General features: G+C 44.5%; 1 protein-coding gene across 1 annotated transcript in view; it reads right to left on the reverse strand.

The window, feature by feature from the left end:
- The window catches only part of LOC104359809 (dynein axonemal heavy chain 9), a 105,499-nt gene that overhangs the window by 59,773 nt on the left and 24,317 nt on the right, over nt 1–21,409 (reverse strand). Inside the window, exons 7-12 of the mRNA XM_042802655.1 lie at nt 20,409–20,531; nt 17,086–17,290; nt 11,800–11,964; nt 9,931–10,071; nt 5,897–6,067; nt 3,969–4,091 (exon numbers count right to left, since the gene is read on the reverse strand). Coding sequence (XP_042658589.1) covers nt 3,969–4,091; nt 5,897–6,067; nt 9,931–10,071; nt 11,800–11,964; nt 17,086–17,290; nt 20,409–20,531 — 928 coding nt within the window. The remainder of the gene's footprint in view (nt 1–3,968; nt 4,092–5,896; nt 6,068–9,930; nt 10,072–11,799; nt 11,965–17,085; nt 17,291–20,408; nt 20,532–21,409) is intronic.

A 21,409-nucleotide genomic window follows, 5' to 3' on the forward strand; every position in this document is an offset into this window, starting at 1 on the left:
CTGGCAAGAGAAGTACTCTGTGCAGGAGCATTTTCAGTGTTTCTATGAAAAATTAACAGAATGCTAAGTTCCATTTCGAATTTGAAATATGAATTTGAAATGTACTTTGCTCAAGCTTTGTTGAAGAAACAATTTATTACAGCACTTAATCTTCCTGATGAAAGAAAAGGAGATTTTAGCCTGCTAATAAGCTGCGTAGAAGCCATGACTAATTAACCTAATTATAGCAGTCTGTGACAAAATGTGATTGTACTGAAACCATGCCTCAAGTAACTGGAGTTGCCAAAAACTCAGAGGCTAATAAACCAACACACATTAATAGAACGTAAACACTAATAAAGTTGACACCAGCCATATTATTTATAGCAAAATCAATACTACAATCATCACAAAAGACAATCTGAAAAGTATTCACTATCTGACAATAAAGAATTTGCTACCTGAATATCCTGAAACACACAAAATTAGCACAGATTATTGACCAGTGACTGCAACTCTTCGAGGTGTGCAGTTCATGGGAACAGAGGATGCACACTGAAGCTGAAGACACCTGACGTGCAGCACAGTTGAACGCAGGATGTAAAATCCTGCCATCTCACAGCTCAGCTAGAGGGTAGATACAGAGCAGCATTTCTTGGCATCACATAGTTTCCATCTCTACCGCAAACCCCAAGAGACTCAGTGGGAGAGAGGAAGCCACGGGGAAAGGGCTCAGCTCAAAGAGACTCAGTTATTGCAAAGCACCTTAAGGTGAGAGTCCACTCTCAATTACTGCCTACCTCAGATTAAGTCTCCAGCTGCTCCATGCACACAATGATTACGTGATAAGCACCCAACACTGCATCAGTTTTGAATGGCTGAGGAATGACAGAGTGCAGGCTATGGTGGGGATAAAGCTTGGGTACATAGCTGATGGAAGGGGTGAAGACCTTGTTTAGTGATGCCACTGAGTGTTTGAGCTTTGATGAGTAGAAGTTCCTTACTGCGGGTCTCTTAGCAGGCTCTGACACAGTGTGCTACGTACTCTGCCACTCTATGCACTGAAGTGCCTGTTCTCCTGGAAATGTCAAATAGTGATGCAAGAATGAAGTCTGAAGAAAGAATGACTGGGAGTTGATGCTCCTTCTGGTGTTTATGACCGTGAGCTGGCAACTGTACCAACTTCATCACAGCAGTAAGGCAGTTGCAACAACCCTGATGAGATACACAGTGAACATGAAAGGCCATTTCACCCACACTGAATGGAACTGGCCAGCACAGAAGGGATCAACTCACAGAGCAAACTCACTGCAGACTTAGGTGTCTGCTTGAAGAATGTACCACCTGCAGGCAGGATTAGAAAAGGCATCCTTGGGCACTACAAGAGTAATATGTTTCCTAAAATGCATAAAAGGATCTCCAAAATGAGAATCAGAGCCTGAAACCTCTGAAATCTATGGTGTAAGGAACTTCACCTACCAGAGGAAACTTAGAGGACTGAAATAGAAAGAAACTTTGCAGTGCAGAGTGCTCCCAAATGGGGAAGAACATCAACCCAGAAGGACTCCAGAGGAACTGAAATGCACCATTCACTCTATATATCCCCATGCTGAACACGGGCAGGGACAGAGCAGAATTGAGAAAGCCTTAGATTTCAAGCAATGTACATGTATGATCGATAGAGACTGCACAGCCCAAAGTCAAAATATGCTGTTGCAAAGCAGGTATTTCATGGGCCAGGTGGCTGAGTTCCCCCGATTATGTATGTTGACCCTAAGCTTCCACTTAATTTGTCTTCAAATGAGAAACAAAAATAAAACTGCTGCTATATGAACAGCAGAACACCACCACTGAACAAAAGATGTTTAATGAAAAAGTGTAGATTTTTTTTTAATTCCTCCACTATTATGGAAATATGCCTTTTAGAGGATGAACACAGCTTGTTTTGCAAGAAGTTCCAGGCTGATTTTGTGGCTGAAAATGCGATTGTGACATTTTCAACATAAGCTAGGTTGCTTGCATGAGCAGAAAGAGGCAGAGGCCCCGTCCTTACTGCCAGTGAAGAAACAGAGATGATGACTTCTAGTCAGGGCAGATGTATCTGGCTTGAATTGGTCCATGCTACCATTTGAAATTGCTATGGGTGATCTGAGTTAGAAACATCAGTTTCATTTGACTTCTGAAATGCAGTCTGCAACTTAGAGCTCTAACTCTGGGTTAGTTTAAAAGACAGTGTTTTCCAAGTGAAGCACAGCTGAGCATGTGCTTGCATAGAAAGGCATGGGGCACCATAAACCAGGGCTTCTGAAAAATACTGGAAACCCCAAAAAACAATACAAACAGGAAAAGACTATCACAGATGTCCTGGGCCTGGATGAAGATATTTTGTCTGGTCACCCTCCAGGAACCAGATACATTCTCTGTACAGCATGGTAGAAGGGAGAGACAGGGAAAACCCAATGTCCCAGATGAAAATTTGAGAACTATTCCACTGAAACCAGGATGTCTTCACTCCCTTCTTTATGGAACCACAGAAATGTCCCACAAAGGCAGCACGCTAGAACTCAAATTGATTCTTAAATCACAGCAGGTGCCAGAGACTGATCAGAAGCCATAGTAAAACAAAAGATAAAACCTCAAATCCAACAGAGTGTGAATGAGCATGCCTAACTTGAAGAACACTTTGACCCCTTAGAGAAAATAAATCACAACCTGCTGAATCAGCTCCAAATCCAGCACAATTTGCATTTGTTGACAAACAGAAGCAAAGATGGGATAAATCACATCTCTCTGGGATGATCTTCCTCACCTCTCACTCCAAACACATGGCAGCAGTTAAGACTTTCTCATTGCCATGTGTCGTGGTTTGAGCTCAGGGGGCAACTGAGCATCACACAGCCGCTCACTCCCCCTCTCCCCCCAATGCTGAGAAGGAGAAAGTAAGCAAAAGTCTAGAATTCAACATAGGACAGGGAGGGATGAATCACCCATTACACTCACAGGCAAAAGACAGACTTGTTAGGAGAAGAAAAAGAAGAACATAAACTTAATAGACACTAACAGCAACAACATGTAACAGACAGAGTAGGACAGTGAAAAGCATTGCCACATCTTGAGAACACCTTCCCCCCACCCCTCCCTTCTTCCCGGGCTCAGCTCTGCTCCCGATATCTCTACCTTCTCCCCCAGTGGCGCAGGGGCAGGGAATGGGGGGTGCAGGCAGTGCTGCCGCTTCTGCCATCTTCAGGGGGCAGGGGTGGAACTTCTGGAACTTCTTCCCCCTGCTCCAGCATGGTCCCCCTCTCACAGCAGACAGTCCTCCACAACTCCTCTCCAATGTGAGTCCCTCCCACGGCTGCAGCCCTTCCCGAGCTGCTCCGGCGTGGGACACCCCTGCATGCTGCAATCCTCCCAGCGCTGAATTACAGCAGCGGGGGCTGCTTCTTCCCACAGGCTCCCAGCTGGCTTTGGGCACAGACACTTTAAGTGTTCATATGGGGCTCCCCACAGGCCATAAATCAGTGTCTGCTCCACCGTAGATCTCCATGGGTGGCGGGGGGGGCCGCCCTGCCGTCTCACCACAGGATACAGGGGGGTCTCTGCTCTGACAGACCTCCCCCCCTTTTTTCCTCCACTGATCCTGGTGTTCACATAGGCATCGCAACTCCTCCTCCCACGTCCCTTCTTAAATACATTATCGCAGAGGCGCAGCTGATGGGCTCGGCCTTGGTGCAGAGGTGGGGCTGCCTTGGAGCCGGGGGAGCTTCGAGAAGCTTCTCAGGGGTCACCACTGTAGCCCTCTCCCCTGCTACCCAAAAACCCCACCAATCAAGCCCAGGTCACCATGGCAGTATTTTTCTGCAGAAGGTCTGCCAGCTGTCACTACTCTGTCCCCAGGTCATCTCTGCAGATAGTCATGTCTCCCTTAAATCCCCACCTCCTCCCAAATAAAGGATGCTGATTTCACACGGTTCAAGTGAAGCAGATACCTTGATTCCTCCCCAGGAATGATTGGACAGGAACTCCACAGGGCTTGTGACTCTGGTCTGTGCTGGGTATCTCAGTAGGAAATCCAGTTCTACTGTGTTGATTTCTTTACTCATCAGAAGTATCTGTAATCCCAAACAAACAAAAGCAGACAGGATACAGAGCAGCAATATACTCTAGCGGATTAATTATTTAACCCATGTAGCTGCCAAATGTGTGGCTAAAAAGTACAGAGTGCCCCATGTTGGAGGGGTGTGAGGAAACATATCATGTAGGTGTTTTGGGTCTCCTCAAAAGCGGAGCAGGAATGTGTATGGAGACTGGCAACATAAGAGGACTAAAGTTTGGTAAAAGGGCTGTGATCCAGGTTCATAGACAGCACACTAAGGAAAAGTCCCTGCCAGCAGAGATGCAGACTGTAGGGTGTACTGCATGTCCCTGTGCTTGATACCTGCAGCTAGAGAACAGATAACTTTCTTGAAAGGAACCAGAGCATGCATCCCTAGGACAAGCTACTAAGGTCTTGTCCATCTCTCACTGTCCTGTTAAATTTTGAAAGTAAGTAGAGACATACTGAGAGTGTTTTGAAAAACAAGCAACCAAACGAAACCCTTATGGTACATGCGCCAAGACAATAAGCAGGTCCTTGAAGCCTCGAAGACTGGAGAGCGCCTAGGCTGTTCAGCTGCTACCAATGTTTTTATCACTGATGGTGGCTTTCAGGAATACATGGAGTAAGACTGCCAGAGAAATGTTCGAGGTAATTCTGGAAAACCATACATGCTCATCAGCCCAGCTGGAGCCATTGATCCAAGCTCGCTGCCAGACTCCAGATTTCTTAAATCTCAGAGACAAACTCCAAACCCCTGAACATCAATTCTGGGTGGAAAAAGAACAGTGCTGGAGTGCTGAGTTTTAATTTCCTTATCACAGATCCTAGACTGTACTGTTGGCCACTGAGCAATGTCATCTGAAGTGTGCCTGGCATCTCTTCCATCAATGATGGTAATGAGGTACTCAGTTCAAGAGCCAACTGCTTTTTCATATGGAAGAATCCTGTGCCTCATCACTCAATTGCCTCCACACACTGAAATCGTGGATTCTGGTTTTTCCTGACAGCTTAAAGTGACCCATTAACTAATTTTAATACTTAGTGTAGTTAAAACTTACCAGTTACAAGCTACATATTAGAAAATGTAGGTATCCTTTGGGTCAGAATTGAGGCTGACATTTAACATACAAGCTGGCTTTTTACACATAGACAATCTATTAACAACTCCATTTCTTTATATATGTATATGTATGTGTGTACATAGTTTCCCTTTTATACAAAATATTTTGATATGTAGAATTGAAAAAATCATGGCAATCACTGGATCAAGGTTAACTAGACCTGCGCAGTGTTTCAGCAGTTCAAACTTGGTTCATATTCTACATTCTACATGTCAGGGCATTTACACAGTCATTCACTGCACAAACTTAATAACAAGTTCACACCACCACGCCAAGCATTGCTTATTGATTGAATTTTATTTCAAGATAGGGATTTGCAAATGCCTCCTTGCTCGGATCATAGGCTAAAAATTATACCAATATACTATACAAAAGACAGCCGTTATGTAGCAGGCATTTCTTCTGGATAAAACCAATAAGCCTTCAAGACCAGTTTGCTTTGCCCTTTTTTTAAGGTCCTGCAAGCAGGTATTACTCTCTCAAACAACCATTTGTCAGCATAATGCAAATCAAACACAACATCTGTGACTGTTATCAGCAAGAGAGGCAGAGAACTAAATCAGTTCCCCAGCCCTTGTGTTTGCTGCTCTGATGGTGAAGGCCACAGCTGTGACAGTTTGAGCCTTCTCTGCGTGCCAATATCTTTGCCTGTAAAATAAATCATTGCGTACACATTGCATGAAATGGTGATGTTTACCTGGAAGGTGACTTGAGCAGTGTAGGTCAGTTTATCACACTCAAACAGCCCCCGGGTTGTGTACTGGAAAACAGAGAAGGTAATGCTGTCGATGAGGTTCAGCACGCGCGCTGCGAGGCTCTCATCTGGAGGTGCCCTCTCAATGGCTTTCTGAAACACGACGCTGAATGCCTAGGACACAGAAGGACACCAGTGGTTTCTAGATGCTCTTTGCATGCTCCTGGGTATCACCTGAAGTGTTGCAATAAGTGAAGCCAACTCAGATATGATATCCCTGGGGCCACAGACAAAGCATTCCCACCTGCCCAGCAGTGTGGCCCACCAGCTCCAGGAGGCAGGGGAACACATCTAGAGACCAGACCCTGTATCTGCCTTCAGCTGCTCTTTCAGGAACATACAGCCAGGCAATGATGACATTCCCTGTGACATTGCACTCTCCTGGGCTTGAGAAAGTAGTGCAGAGACTGGCTGACTGCATTAAGACACAATGGATATAGGAAACATTTATCTGACCAAATGTGTTCTCTCATAGGGATTACAGTCCACTTTCTCTGCAAATGTTGAGCCAAAAATATGTAGTGGCATTCCCAGAGGAAAGCCTACTTCCCATTTCATAAATGTTTCAACCTAGAAAAAAGTAATTCCCTTAAATACAAAAAAATGTCCCACAAATATTTTGCTGTCTGGATTCATCAAAGGACTAGATGAGAAGGGTAAGTAGGACTTCATCCTGTGGAATTGGGATTAACCAGTCAGCAAAGTCCCCTCAGGGATGGGTGCATGCATCGAGAACGATGCTCTTATATAAGATAACTAAGGATTCTTGTAACAACATTTCTGATCTACATGAGAAAAGACAAAAAACTTTCAGAGCTGTCCAAAGAAAACCCATTAGCAAATTATCAGATGCAACTGGAAAAAGAAAAAAAGCCCAAGTCTTGATTAGCAATGCAAAGATTCCATATACTGGGACCCAGCTAACAGGAACTGACCAGGCCAATACAAATGAGTAACACCAACTGGATGAGGTATGACTGTGTTGGCAGCATTATTTTAGGGTTCTACAAAGGAAAAACAATGCCTCAACAAATTAAAGTAACATTGATTCCTACTGCACTATTAAGTAATTGCAGAATGCATTTTTATGCTTAACATTTCTTTAAATTGTGTTAAAACATGTTGCAAAGTAGTATATAAATCTTGTGTGCTCTCATTTATAATGAGCTTCTAGCTTTGTTGTAAGTATTTTGAAATCATATCTGTGAATCTTTATACTATGTTTTATGATCTGTCACCAAAATTTATTAGATAAAAACGTTTCACCCAATAATTTTCTATGTATTTACATACATTGCTAATGTTAACTGGAAAACATAAAACAAACAAAATACAGAAGACTTAGATTAAAGGTGAAAGCTCAGAAACTTCTGTATCTATTATGTATGTCTAAGGAATTAATCTTTCAAAGGGTGTCCTTGCACTAAGGATATTCTGTACATTTTTCTGGTAAAATAACTTCAACATGCGAGTCATAGATATCAAAAAGAAAAGCTTCTTTGTGGATGAGGCTCAAAATATTGTAGTCCCTTCTCAGTTACTTTTTCCAGGTCACTTGTCAAGGTAAGAAATCATTTGGAAGAAGTTCTAGACTAGAATGACATCCCATTTAACCCTCCATCCCCCCAAATACCTTTCTCTTGTGATAAAAAATAACTGTCTTCCATTTATTACAACATTAAAACCAGAACTCTTTGATAAATAACCCAAAAGGCCCTTGGGTGTCTATTGGCCAGACCTACTGAGAACACTCTGCCAAGACAAGGGAGTGTCTGTGCTCTCAATTTTACTGCAGCAGGTCCTTAGGAACTGTTCAGGGACCAAGACTTCCCCAGTGTCTCGGGCAGCACATGCAGAGCACAGAAAGAAGGGACCCCTGTCCAAGCAACTTCAAAGATGAAGGGATGGCTTGAAAAAAACCCCACTTCCTACCAGTCAAGGAACAGAAAACAACTGATTCAGTGATGCTCAAACATGAAGCAAAGACATGAACTATGAATTCACTATGGGTCATATATTTCATTCTAAAAATCCAGCTCCTCCACTGTGGCAAGTGGAGTCTCAGTTTCTTCACACCTGCCATAAAGAGAAGCACTGGTGTCTCAAAGACAGTCAAGAAACTTGGAAAACATGGCCATGCTCTCATTCCCACAAAAGCTTCTCGCTTCCCACTGGGCTCCACTGCAACATGGCAAGTGGGATGGTTCAGCCCCATCACTATGGCTAGTAATAATTACCCTTAAATCAATCTGCCTGTTGAAAATATTCTCCAAGTGTTCTGGTAAGAACCGCTCCAGGTGGTAGTGTTCTCCGAAGGAGGGACATCACTCTTAGTTCTCCATATAACATGTCCACATACCACAGAGCTACACTTGCTATGCAGGGAAGGATAGTCTATTTAGACAAGACAGGAAAGTAGCAAGGCCTTTGGAGCACAGACCCTTTGGCTACGTCTCTTCTACATTTATTTGAGAAGCACAGGGCAAGAAGTCGTCTCTCTTCCAGCATGGTCCCCATCGGGGTGTTCATACTCCCAACATGAGCATGCTTGTAGCTGAGACTGCCAGAAGCCAGACTGTAAGGTGGCAACGCACCCATAAATCCCATCTGGACTTCTAGCTGAGGTACCTTTTAGGCTGCAGGCTTGCTTGCCTGTTTGATGACCGCACACACTCCTCCAGGCTGTAGATAAACGTGTGTGCAGGCCTATACCAAAAGGCGATGAATGTTCAAGTCATGCACATACCTACCTATTCCTTCACACCATCCACACACAGACACTAACCCAGAGTTAGATTTCACACCATGCTGTTTAACTACTGAAAGGCTTTTGTAACTGTAATGTAGGAAGCATCTGAGCTCCTGAAAGCTCAGCCTCTTGGGACCCTTCTTGTAGTGTAGAGATGGAAGTAAGAGTGACTTGCCTTTTGTGAAGAAGGCATCAATAAATCCCTGGCAATGTGTGCTCAGTGGGATAGGACTGTGTTTAGAGTGATGTGATGTTTTCATACTGTGTTATTTGGGAAGTCACATCTGTTTCAACATCCATGTCTTGGATAATTGCTAAGGACTGTGACAATTCCTGTTAATTTATGAAATATCTGCACAGGCCTTATGACCCTGATGACATCACAGACACCAAATGAATGTAAATATAAAGAAAAGATTAACTGATGGAGCAAGTGACTCCAAATGCTGTGCAAAATCTCTGTGTATAATTATATAAAATACACAGAAGAGTACTTTGTCGGCTCTTTCCTCATATGACAACCTTTAAATCTATTGCTCATCTTGTTCTGCCAGGCCAAAGCTCTGAATATAGAAGAAAGAACAAATGGTTTGTAAGGTTCTGCTTTGCAAAGAAACTTCCTGGATTTTTAGTAATAAAGGATGTTAATGCATCCTAAGTCATACTGTGCCTTTCCACAACTTTGACTGCTTAGAACAAAACTAAGCAAAAGAAGGAAAATCTAATTAAGGCTCATCTAATCTGATCCCAGCCTGACCACCTGTGGTGGGCCGACTGGCAAATTCAGATGTGAGTAGGGGCCCTGGCCCACACTCGGTACTCAACGCAGAGGGATGTTTTCTTTTGGCATTCAGACCACTCCTCACTGGGTCTTTGCAAGTGCTGCTGAAATTCTGCTCCTCCCACCAAGGGCAGTGATGAATACACTCTTCTCAGTGCTTGCAGTGAGTTTTGGACAAATCTTTCCCAATGAGCTCTAAACACTAATGCAAGACAAGTAAAGAGTAATGTATGTTAAGCAGACATAGTAAAAAAAAAAAAAAAATACAGGAAACTTTTCCATAAAACCAAATCAGCAGAATGGTTTAGGTTAGATCACCTTTTCGTTTGGGAGTTCAAATATCCCCAAGAGGCCCAAGACAATGATTTTGAACCTCAGTAAAAGAAAGAAGCAGCAGCACTGCCTCCCGCTGCCGTGGGCACGGCCCGCAGCTCGGGGGGACGGTACCTTCAGAGAGAACTGGTACATGGGATGGATGGCCTGGAGGTCGTTCATGGTGAAGTACAGCAGAGAGGCCCGCGCGGCAGCAGGCCTGTAGTGCTCTCTGGCCTCGTTAATCTTGGTTTCTGTCACCTTAGACTCCTGGACCTGGGAGGAAAACACAGGAAAAAAGTACTGTGAAAACATCTTTGTGGATTGAGTACGCAGCCCGGGGGAGGGTTGATGTGCAGGGACCAGCCTCTGCCCCCCACCTATGGTGCAGCCAGGCTTGAGCCACCCACTCCCAGCATCTCCCTTCCTCTAGTATATTCTCCATGTAACTGCATTTACCACCTTGTCCAATTCTCTGTTTTCCTGAGCCTCCTCAAGGCTTCTCACTAGGATCCCTGCTCATTACTAACTGAAATTGGTTTTCACATCAATGAGTTTCTGCTGCTAATTGCCACCCTCCTATGCAGGTCATCAATAACACAGGGCTGAAGCTGAGTAGACTTAGTGCTGCTCTTGAGGCAGTTTCCCCCAAGGCCAAGAACTGCTAATTTATAATATCTATTTGCTGCCTTTCCTCACCAGCATTTATCACACCTCTACCTTGCTGGCCAGGTGTCTGCATAGCTGCTGTGATGGACATGGTTAAAATCCTTTTGGCAAATACATCACTCCATTATCATCTTAGTCCTGTTCATTCTTTCATTCCAGTTCAGCACCATAAAGTGACGTCCTCAAGCCTCTTGGGGATTATTTTAGGCTCTGGCTATGTACGGTCACAAGTGTCTTGCAACCCAGCCACATGCTGCCAATCCAGTGCTGATCCAGCTAGCTCAGCAAGCTATGCAATGGGAATGGGGCAGAAAAGGGCTCAGCACATTTTGTACAACTCCAAAATTCATCCCTGTTGCCTCAGAGCTGGCAGACCTTTACAACCACAACTTGTTTAGAAATTGAAGAACTTCAAGAACACCTACTCCAAGGGGGAGATGCCAAGCTTTCCAGGTCAAACATCCCTTCAACATCCCCTTTGGGGGTTCAAACAAACCCTCCTTAGGGAGATGAACGCATCTGATGTACCATAAACGTCTAGAAGAAATTATTTTGATTTTTAATGTGGAGGAACACTTAGTTCCTCAGTCATTGGTGCTACAGCACTGGGAAGTGTGAGGCAGTTCCAGCCTGACCCCAGCACACGGGTAACTTATTCAGGTAGCACGGGCCAGTGGGCTGGAGGACGACAACTGTGGGTTGTGAGGATGGGAGGACTGCAGAGGGAAACAGTTGACAGTGGCCATAAAAGAGTCCTATCGCAATCCTGGCATGACAACCACACTTTTCAAGTTCCCTCAGTGGCAGAGGAAAACCACTGTGCATTTAACTAACCCCATCTAGCCAGCAAGGTGAATTAGGTAGGTGGCAATGCTGACACCGCACAGCTAACACAAATGCTGATTTATACTCCAAGGAATGTAAGGGTATGAAATACTCAAGTTCTTGTAGATTTACTTGAGATCGCAAACTCAACAGATTTCAGTCCCCAGTCAGTACTAAAATCCAGCTTAATTGGGGAAGTGTGATGTAGTCAGGATTACACTGGAACAGTTTAAAGCTGCCTCGATACAGTGTGTAAATTTTATTGTCTTTACATCAGCCACTGACGTTTTCTCTTGGTCTTAAATAGGCCATTTAACATACAAAACCACCAAAGAACGAAATGGCCTGAAGCTGTCCAGAATGGAGAGCACTTCAATTTATACCACCTTCTATTCTCTACTCAACAGAAGGGGCAGAGATGGGAAGAATAAAGAAGTTACATTCCACCCAGAAATCCTTAAAGAAAACATCACACACATGCTTATCTCTAGGCTATCACTGTCTTTGTACCTTCTCTTTAATTTCTGCAGCTGTCTGTTTAGTGATCTCCAAGTTCTCCACCAATGCTGTGTCTTCCAGGAAGTTCCCAGATGCTGATGACAGCCGAGAGAGCAAGTTGTCCTCTAATGTTTTCAAGGTGATTTTGAATCCATTCTGTTGCTTTGTGAGATCTGACTGCAAATAATAAATTCAGAAATTTTTAGCCACAAAACACACGGTAAATTAAGGATTAGCTACCTCCACATGGGAACAGGCTTCTAACTGACAATTGCCATAGTCTGTTATGGCTTACTCCTGCTCTCTGTGACTCCTGGGTATGGGCAGAGCTCTGGGGATCACTCCATATCCAACAAACCATCAACTCAGAGAAACCTTGGACAGCACAGAAAGCATCAGGAGAACTGAGCCCTTCCACTAGGAATGTAACAAAATGCTGAAAATTACTCAGGAGGAAAAGACCTTCATCCCCCATCTCAAACATATATCCTGCATCTCCATCTTAGAACTATCTATTTATTGGGCTCAGGTCAGCCTGGATAGTCCCTGTTGCTTCTCACCCCTCCTGGTGAACCACTGCACTTGCCACTACACACCAACACCAGTCACACCATCAGTGAGGACCACGGGGTCAAAACATGATGGGTAAAACAACAGAAAGGTCACTTGTGTCCAGAGAGAAGCACAACACATCTCAGGCTCAGAACTGATGGCAAAGTCATGGCCTTTATTGCTGCTCCTGTTTGTATTCTGGCTTCAAGCTCTCTCTGGGACCAGTGGCTTACTGTGCTAGAAGCTGTACATGCAAAGGCAAGGTTCCCCCGGCCAAGGGATTTGCAAACTCGGCACAAAGCCCAGAAAATACAGACCAGTAACAAACATCTCGCCTCAAGGGCAGATTTTCTGAATTACAGTGCAAATTCTTCCAATTTCTGTGAAATGCCCCCTTCATTCTCTCCAGACACTTGTTTCATTTCCCTCCCTTCTGCAGAAATACCAGTCATTAACACTGTTCATGGTGGGAACAAAGACTCTCATCTGGCTCCTTTTTGAACCAATCCTCCAGAATAGGCTTTCTCCCATGAAATGTGATTGCCCTATTCTATGTGTTTGCTCTGGGAAATTGCATCTTTCCTGGATTTCAGGTGTATTATGTTATTCTACTGTATGGTCCTATTGTGAATGCCTATTTTTAGCATTATCACAGAAAACATCCTGTGGGAAAGCTGTGCATCTGATTGGGATGCTGCTAAGATATAAGCCTGATGACTATTCTCTACATAAATGAAGTCAATCGCTAACACGCTAACGTAAAACACTACTGTGTGACACACAGTTTTTAATCCTCAGACTGTATTTAAGTGACACAACCAAGAAATTCAACTGACTTTCAAAAGAGTGTTTTATAGCCCTGCAAAAAATAGCCAGCTCCATGAAGTAGCAGACATGGTGCCCATGGAATTGAGACAAGTTCTGGGCCACAACAACTAGCACATAACAGATTCAGTGTCATAAGCCAAGTGATTTAATGCTCCAGAGACAGTTTTTGGAAAACATACCCACATCTTCCAACCACCTCCAGGGTCTGGAGGAGCCCCACAAATAGGAAATGTGACCAATGTCTCTTCCAATGCCACAACACGGAAAGGAACCAGCAATATTTGCTCTGTTGTCAGAGGTTTTCAAGCAGTTTAACTAACTCTTTCATTAATAAGTCATCTTTCAATATTTGGGCTGAAATTTCATATATTTGCTGCACACACACTTTCCATGTTCATGTCAACCCAAATATTCAACAGTGTGTACTGAAGCATGCTTTTTATTGGTATTTCAGCTATAAATGGCTGTTTTTAAAGGCCTGTTCTGTAGGCATTACACACAGGAGTTTGCCCGTGGTGGTAAATATTTTACAAGTCTTGAAACAGAAAACTAACATGGCTAATTTTGTGTGTTCCTGTCATTCAAGCATAGCATGCCTTGAAAATTGACATTTTGTAAGCTATTATTCCAGACCGTAGACTATAAGCCCTGGATTTATTAATGAGGATGTGTGTGATTTTTGCTCCAATAGCTTGTAATCACCACACAATTTCTGAAATGCACCCTTAGAAATGTATACAAAGCTATATTTCCGACAACAGCCTGCATCTGGTTTAGCTTTATCATGCTATTGTTTTCAGCAGTAGCAAGGTCATCATTTCTTATTTCTGCAGTGGAGCTCATTATCTGTTATTTCACAGTTGATATATTGCAGCACTACTTGTGGGAAACAGGTTACTCTCAGATCCTTTGAAATTTTGTTCCATGAATAAAAAAAAAAAAAAAAAAAATAGTTCACCAGAGCTACAGGCCAGTTTTGCAGGATTCACTACCAACCCCTTCCTACCTCAGCCACAGTAGCCACCTTCCTCTCCTTGTCCTTTCTGCTGCTTTTATTGCATGACTTTAGCATCACAAACCAGAGGGGAAAAAAAAATCCCTGTGTTTTCTGTCTACTCCTGCAGAGCAAATTTTTTCCTGAAGAACCATCTCAACACTGTCCATCACAGCCTAAATGTGCAGGGACTTTCACACACACTTTATCTACTGAATCACCTAGCTCATGCCTTATCCACCTATAGCTTGGGACACAGCTGCCAAAATATTCTTCCTAAGGGTGTTCTCAGCACTAAACAGATAATGAGTTTGAGACAAATGCCATGTGAAACACTTCAGACCAAACAGCAAAGTCTGGTGAAGGTGGAAGATACGTAAACCCAGCCCTGATAAGACTACGTGGACCAGAGACGGTGCCGCCAGGACATGGGCCACACTCATCCTTGCAAGAGGAAATTGCACATGTGACTATTTAAAGGCTGGAGGGTTTCTACTGACCTGAGAGGGAAGGTCTGAGGACTTGGCTTTGTTTGTCTTAGCCTAAACCGGTTTCAGCTTCTCTTAGCTGTGATTGTCTCACAGCCAGGTCACCATTATCCTAACCTGTTTTAGACTGCCTTTAATTTAGAGTCAGAGCAAGTAGTTATTCTGGACAGATTAATCTGTCTCTAGAACCAAAATATGGTAGCATGCAGATGTGGTTGCAGACTCTGAACACCCACTGTAGCAGGAGTACAATGCTGTGAATCAGATAAAGATACCTTCAAAGATAAGAAGGAACAGAAAGACTGAAGAACTGGAAATCAATGAAGAAAAATATTATGGAAACAGATTGTGTTGAGAAAACATGTAAAAAGTGGTAGTGTTATCATAATTGGATTAATAATAGCTGTTTTATGGATTTTTATTAGATTATTAACAATAAATTCTGGGCTCCACATGTAGGGTGCACTCCATCTTTGCCCGTAACAAGATTTTGAGCTCACTAACTATTGTTCAGTACTGTAGAAGTCACCTCTATCTGCCCATGAGCCAGAGCCCTAAACCTTCCCCAGACACCAAATGCCTGTCCCTTTTGTCCCAGAGTAGAGTGGATGGATTAAAACCGTCCTAGAGAAGTGGCCTCTACTTTGGGAAATCCAAAGATGCAAATTTTTGTCTTCAAGGAGCTCCCCCAGCTACCAGACAACAGCCTTCGTGGCTTCTTTCATATCAGTAGTTAGACTAGGGGCAGGAGAAGGTACTGAGCCCCTGGCCAGCCATCATCCACAGAGGTCAGTGCACCTCCAGCCACTGCCAGCCCCTCCTCACCACATCTAAGGAGTCAACTCTCTGCTTTTATCCCAGCAGGGAAGAGGTTTTTTTGACTGACTGTTCCCCATCCGGCAGAACATGTTGAATATCAGGCTGGTCTTCACCTCCCTGATACCTGCTGGGGCAGCAGGACTGCAGCAGGCGGGAAGTAGAGGAGAAGGGAAGGAGAGAGAGTGAGCTCTGGTATTATCTTGCTGTGGTGATATAGAGAAAAAGGTCTTAAATATTCTTAAAGGAAAGTAAACTTACATCCCACACAAATCTGTATCTGCTGAGTGCTCTCTCAAGTTAGCCTACAGTCCCATACCCCCCACAGCCATAGCTGGCACCCAGGGACGCATTTCCTGGTCCTGTGCCCAACCTCCTTCTTCCACAACATGCACGCCCTGAAGAAGCAGGAACTTCAAAAGATATGATCCCTAATTCACATCACTGAGACTGTTTTCTAATACATAGTTGTTTTACAGCATAGAAGGGAAGTGCTGCCAATTTTGAGCTACTATTTTCAGAGCCTAATAGTGCATTTGCTGACTGCACATGATATTGAATTTGTCTTTCTTATTGTGACAGTAACCATTAACAGTGATGCTGCCAAGGCTAAGAGGAACGGTCCTTAACATAATAGCAGTTAATGACACCACTATGCTAATTGTGGTCACCCCCCAACCCTCTTCAGTGCAAATCAGCAAAGGAAAGCAGCAGTTTGCAGCATTTGCAACCCAGTGCTGAGCATGTGAGAGGAGTGCCTGATCAAGAGGCTTTGGGTCTCTTGTGGCCCCAGCAAGATAGCCACGGCATACACATTAAATCAGTTCATTATGTATTTTTGATGCCATCTTTTGGCTCATTAGCACATAAGCCTGGTTAAAACTAAATGCATCATTAAGGCTGCACAGCTAACATACTTTAGAACCTTGTTACATGAAAAGATTATTATAAAACTGGCCTGGCCTGACTGAACATGTGCAGTAAATTTATTCCCACTCAGTAAACATTTAGTATTATATATATTTGTTACATTGTTAAATGTTCCCTTAGAACAAAGGATTTTCTTTAAAAGATTGTCTTGAAACTGAAGCCATACTTATTGAAAGAGAGAGAGAGGGGGGTGGTGATGGGGGAAACATTTTGGCTTGTTACAAACAAGTGGGAGGAAGAACCAGAACAGAAGAATTTCGTTACCAGCCTCACAATATTTACAGTGGCAATCCTATACCATAAATACCTTAAATTAAGTGAGATTAATCTTACCTCCAAAATTAAATCCATGAAGTCCAGAAAAGCTTGATATAATGAGAATCTCAGATTCCATTTCCAAGAGGAGTAGAAAAAGGAAGAGATTCTCACCCAAAATTTTGGAGAAAAAAAAATTAAATTGCAGTTTAAGTGTTCCAAAAATACAAAGAAAACAAAAGACTGAAGTAGAAAATTCCTCAATGTTTGGCATTCAAGGGGAATCTCATTTTATGATGAGCTCAGCAATCTCTGCAACTTTGAACATGAAATGCTATTTGTTTTAAATTACAATAGTAATTATTATTTAATATTTTTATGAATGTTGTTGTTAGTATTTATACCTGCTCCCAATGTAAACTCCCAGCTACTGACCTTAAGCTCTTCCAAGTCAGGCCTCTCCATGTTGACCACAGCTGCAAGCAGCTGGTCCTCCAAGCCATCTCGCGTGATGGTGAAGTTGATGAGGGTGCACTGTGCCTGCAGCTCAGGTTGGAAATGGGGGTTTGCCAGTTTTGTGTGGAGGATGAGGCGGAAAGCAGGGTTGAAATCACACTCTTTGTCCCCGATCTTAATGTACCTGAAATTCAAGCAAAAGGAGAATAAGCGCACATCTCTTCGAGGACATTTCACCCAAAGACAAATGGTGGCATCAGTCAATGGCATCTACCAGCATGGGACTTTGCACTCTTCACACAGAAATCACTGTTAAAGCAGTAAGTATTTAAAATTGGACATAACTGAATCAATTCTGATTTAGGATAAAAACTGTAGACAGTTGCCCCTGATTTTTGGATCCCATTTGAGAAGGCTCACCGTTTCCAGCAGCATGATGGCCAGTTCAACCATGAACCCTCCTTGGTTTTTACACAGGCTGTTACTCTACCTACAGTTGGAGTTACCTGGAGGAAAAGCCCCTCAGCCTTGAGATTTTAATGAGCCACAGCTAAAATTGCCTGGTCCGTTGGCTCAGAACAGGCCAATTCTGTGGTCACACTGAGCTTGAGCGGTGAAGCCAGGTGAGGGGAGCGGCTGGTTGCCATTTCTGGGAGGTGACATCACTAAGGAAAACCCAACCTTCTCCTGTTCTGCATTTCTAGAATCAACTCTAATTCGTATCGAGACCTCAGGAATCAATATACTCTGAACCCAAGTTTAGCAAAGTCCATGGGAAGGAGAGGAAAAGAGAAATGGGGAATGCTTTCAGGGATGCAGTCGGACTGTTACAGGAACAGTGGTGTTATGACGGGAATTTAAATACACTTTCCAGCCCAACATCAGCTCACTACGTGTCTTCTTGGTCAGCTCGATTGCTTTTACAGTTGTGAAACTGAGGCAGAGAGAAAACACATGGTGCATGCAGCTCACAGCAGCACCCAGAAATACCACTGAGAGCCCAGATTTCAAAAAACCTTCTTGCTCTGAGAGCAGAGACATACAGTGGCAAAAGGGGATGACTGAGTTTTTCACTGTAGGGAGGCTCAGGAGTCCCACCACCTCTGCTGTATCCCCATCTAGCTTTCAAACATTTCAATCCCCTTCACTGGGACCATCATTCTTTCCGAGTTGATCGTTCCCTTCCATCCTGCAGCTGAGCCCACAATCAGCCACCCTTCTCATGATGTTTTCCCCTGCAAACTTTCCAAACAGCTTGCCTTTCTCAGTCATTTACATCATCCAAGGGTATTTTAGGCAAGTAAAGAAATGATCCTCAAAGAACGTAAGGAAAGTGAAACACAAAGCTTAGCAGGCTTTTTGTTATTTACTGCACAAAGCCAAGAGCAGGACTGCACCGCGAGGCTCTGCAGCAGGCACAGAGGGCAGCCCATGCCGGGCTCCTGCGAGAGGCTAAGCTGGCAGCAGTAGAGACTTTTAAATGCCCAAAGGACATGCATCCTTCTACTCTGGGAAAGCCAGTGAAAAAACATCAGAAAAGTCCCTGAATCAGGGACAGAACATGAGTGTGGTGGGTTGACACTGGCTGGATGCCAGGTGCCCACCTAAGTCACGCTATCACTGCCCTCCTCAGCAGGACAGAGGGGAGAAAATACAACAAAAGCCTCGTGTGTTGAGATAAGGACAGGGAGAGATCATTCACCAATTACCATCACAGGCAAAACAAACTCAACTTGGGGAAAAATTAATTACCAATCAAATCAAGTAGGGTAATGAGAAATAAAACCAAATCTTTAAATACCATCCCCCCACTCTCCCTTCTTCCTGGACTTAATTTTACTCCTAATTTTCCCAACCTCTTCCCCCACAGTGGTGCAGGGGGGCAGGGAAGGGGGGTTGTGGTCAGTCCATCACCCGCTGTCTCTGCTGCTCCTTCCTCCTCAGGGGGGGACCCCTCACACTCCTCCCCTGCCCCCGCGTGGGTCCCTCCCACCGCAGCCCGTCCTCCATGAACCTCCCCAGCCCGGGTGCTTCCCCTGGCCTCCAGCTCTTCACGAACTGCTCCAGCGTGGCTCTTTCCCACGTGTCCTCTCCATGGCGTGCAGCCCCTTGGGAACAGACCGCTCCGGCGCGGGGCCCCCGGGGGGCCACAAGTGCTGCCAGCAAACCTGCTCTGGCGTGGGCTGCGCTCGCCGCGGGGCCACGGGCCCTGCCAGGAGCCTGCTCCGGCGTGGGTTCTCCACGGGGCCACGGCCTCCTCCAGGCGCACGCTCTGCTGTGGGGCTCGCCCCGAGCTGTGGGCAGGCGCCTGCTCCCCTGTGGGCCCCCACGGGCGCAGGGCACAGCCTGCCTCACCACGGGCTTCTCCGCGGTCCTCACAGGGATCTCTGCTCCGGCGCCTGGAGCACCTCTTCCCCCTCCTTCTCCGCTGACCCTGCTGTCTGCAGAGCTGCTTCTCTCGCAGATTCTCACTCCTCTCTTTGGCTACAGTTGACCAGTTATGCAGCAACTTTTCCCCCCTCTTAAATACGTTATCCCAGAGGTGCTACCGCCTGGGCTCGGCCTCGGCGAGTGGCGAGTCCGTCTCGGAGCTGGCTGACATTGGCTCTATCGGACATGGGGGAAGCTTCTAGCAGCTTCTCACAAAAGCCACCCTTGCAGCACCCTCCTTACCAAAACCTTGCCACGTAAACTCAATCCCATGAGTTTTATTTGTTGCCATTATTTGAGCACACACTAAAAATGTGCTTATTTTACTTTATACGCAAGAAAAAGGAAAAAGTTAATGCCCTTGATGCCCCTTTCACTGATCTCCCCTCAGCTGGAGGGTGACCAGCAGCTGTCATGAAGAACTTGACCTCATTATTGTATATTCTTATATATAAGAACACTTATATATTCTTAATGCTTAAACCTGTAGCTGTATTTGTAAGCCGTGCTCAGTGTTTGCTAAAATTCAAGGTTACTTTTTCTTCAGAATGGCAATAGCTATTTTGGTAATAATTCTGTGTCAGGATAGCCGGTTACTGACTCTGAGGTCACTATACAAAAGGAGAATGACAGGTCTCTCTTTTACATGAGATTTGAACGATACTGTCCAACAAAATGAAAAATCTAGGTTTATTTCAAAGCCATCCAATGACTGAATTACTTGTGATTGCCTGATTTAAAATACCCTCACTTCTAAATGCAGGATGTTCATGTTGCAGTATATGAACACCCACAATCTGAGGTCAGGAATAGAAAGCACAACAGCACAATGAACCCATTCACACATGCCATTAAAACTCCACAAAATTCACCTTCCTTTCTTGATTGTTTCTCGTCCCAGTAACGGCCCCAAAACTGGATCCACAGATTCCTCCAGGTTTTCAATCAAAACCAGTTCTCCTGCTGCCAGGGCTCGTTCGATCGTGTCCAAATACCTGTGGGGAGACAGCATGGGTACCTGGCACAGCAAGGCTAGATGTGATGCTTTGCAGCAAGGGGGATGCGAGGGGGACAGAGGGGTGCTCCACACTGCCGTGGCAGCTACATACACATGCCAGCAGTTATGAGAAAGAGGGGTAAAATGGTGTCAATGTGTGGTGCAGAAAGCCACACTGGCAGAGTCTTGGCTGTCCAACAAAGAGAATGAAGTCTCAGACCTCCCAAGGGTAAGCAATAATAACTGAGCCTTCTCTCCCAAGAAAAGAACACAGACATCCATGAACAAAGATGGGACAGCTTGGAGTTATTTTTAGCAAATACTTTGTTTCCCCCAGAACCCACTGGTGCAATCCATCTTGCATAAAAGCAAGGATGAAGAGCAGGTTTCATCTCCATTTTGCCCAGGGTTTAGGGTCACGTTTGGGATAGCTTCTTTCCTCGTAAGGGAATTGGATCCCTTTGCCCAGTGCCTAACCATGAAACAGGGATGCTCTGCATTGGGATGCTTTGTGTCTGTAAGGGCTTTCTCCTTCAGGGCTGCTCTGCACTTCACACAATTTATTTCTCTGCAAAGAGGAGAGAAGGGCCCTGGGCAGGCTGTGAGGATGCTCCAGGCACTGCTACACCATCACTGTTGCAGTGAATTGCTCCAGCTAACTCCACTGGCTAAAATGTAGGTTCTTAGTCTAAGCTAGAGAGTTTGGGACCTCAAGAGGTGATAGAAAGATCTAAGACAAGAAGTTCAGAGTGACCTTTAGGCCTGACCTTTAGAGGAATATGTTAACACAATGCAAATCCCATCATTGATTAGTAGTCCCCATTTTTCTGAGTACAAGAATATTTTATACAAAGAAACAGTCAGAGAGAATAACAG

Source organism: Tyto alba, unplaced genomic scaffold (assembly GCF_018691265.1).
Source record: "Tyto alba isolate M040663 unplaced genomic scaffold, T.alba_DEE_v4.0 Super-Scaffold_39, whole genome shotgun sequence".
Taxonomy (NCBI): domain Eukaryota; kingdom Metazoa; phylum Chordata; class Aves; order Strigiformes; family Tytonidae; genus Tyto; species Tyto alba.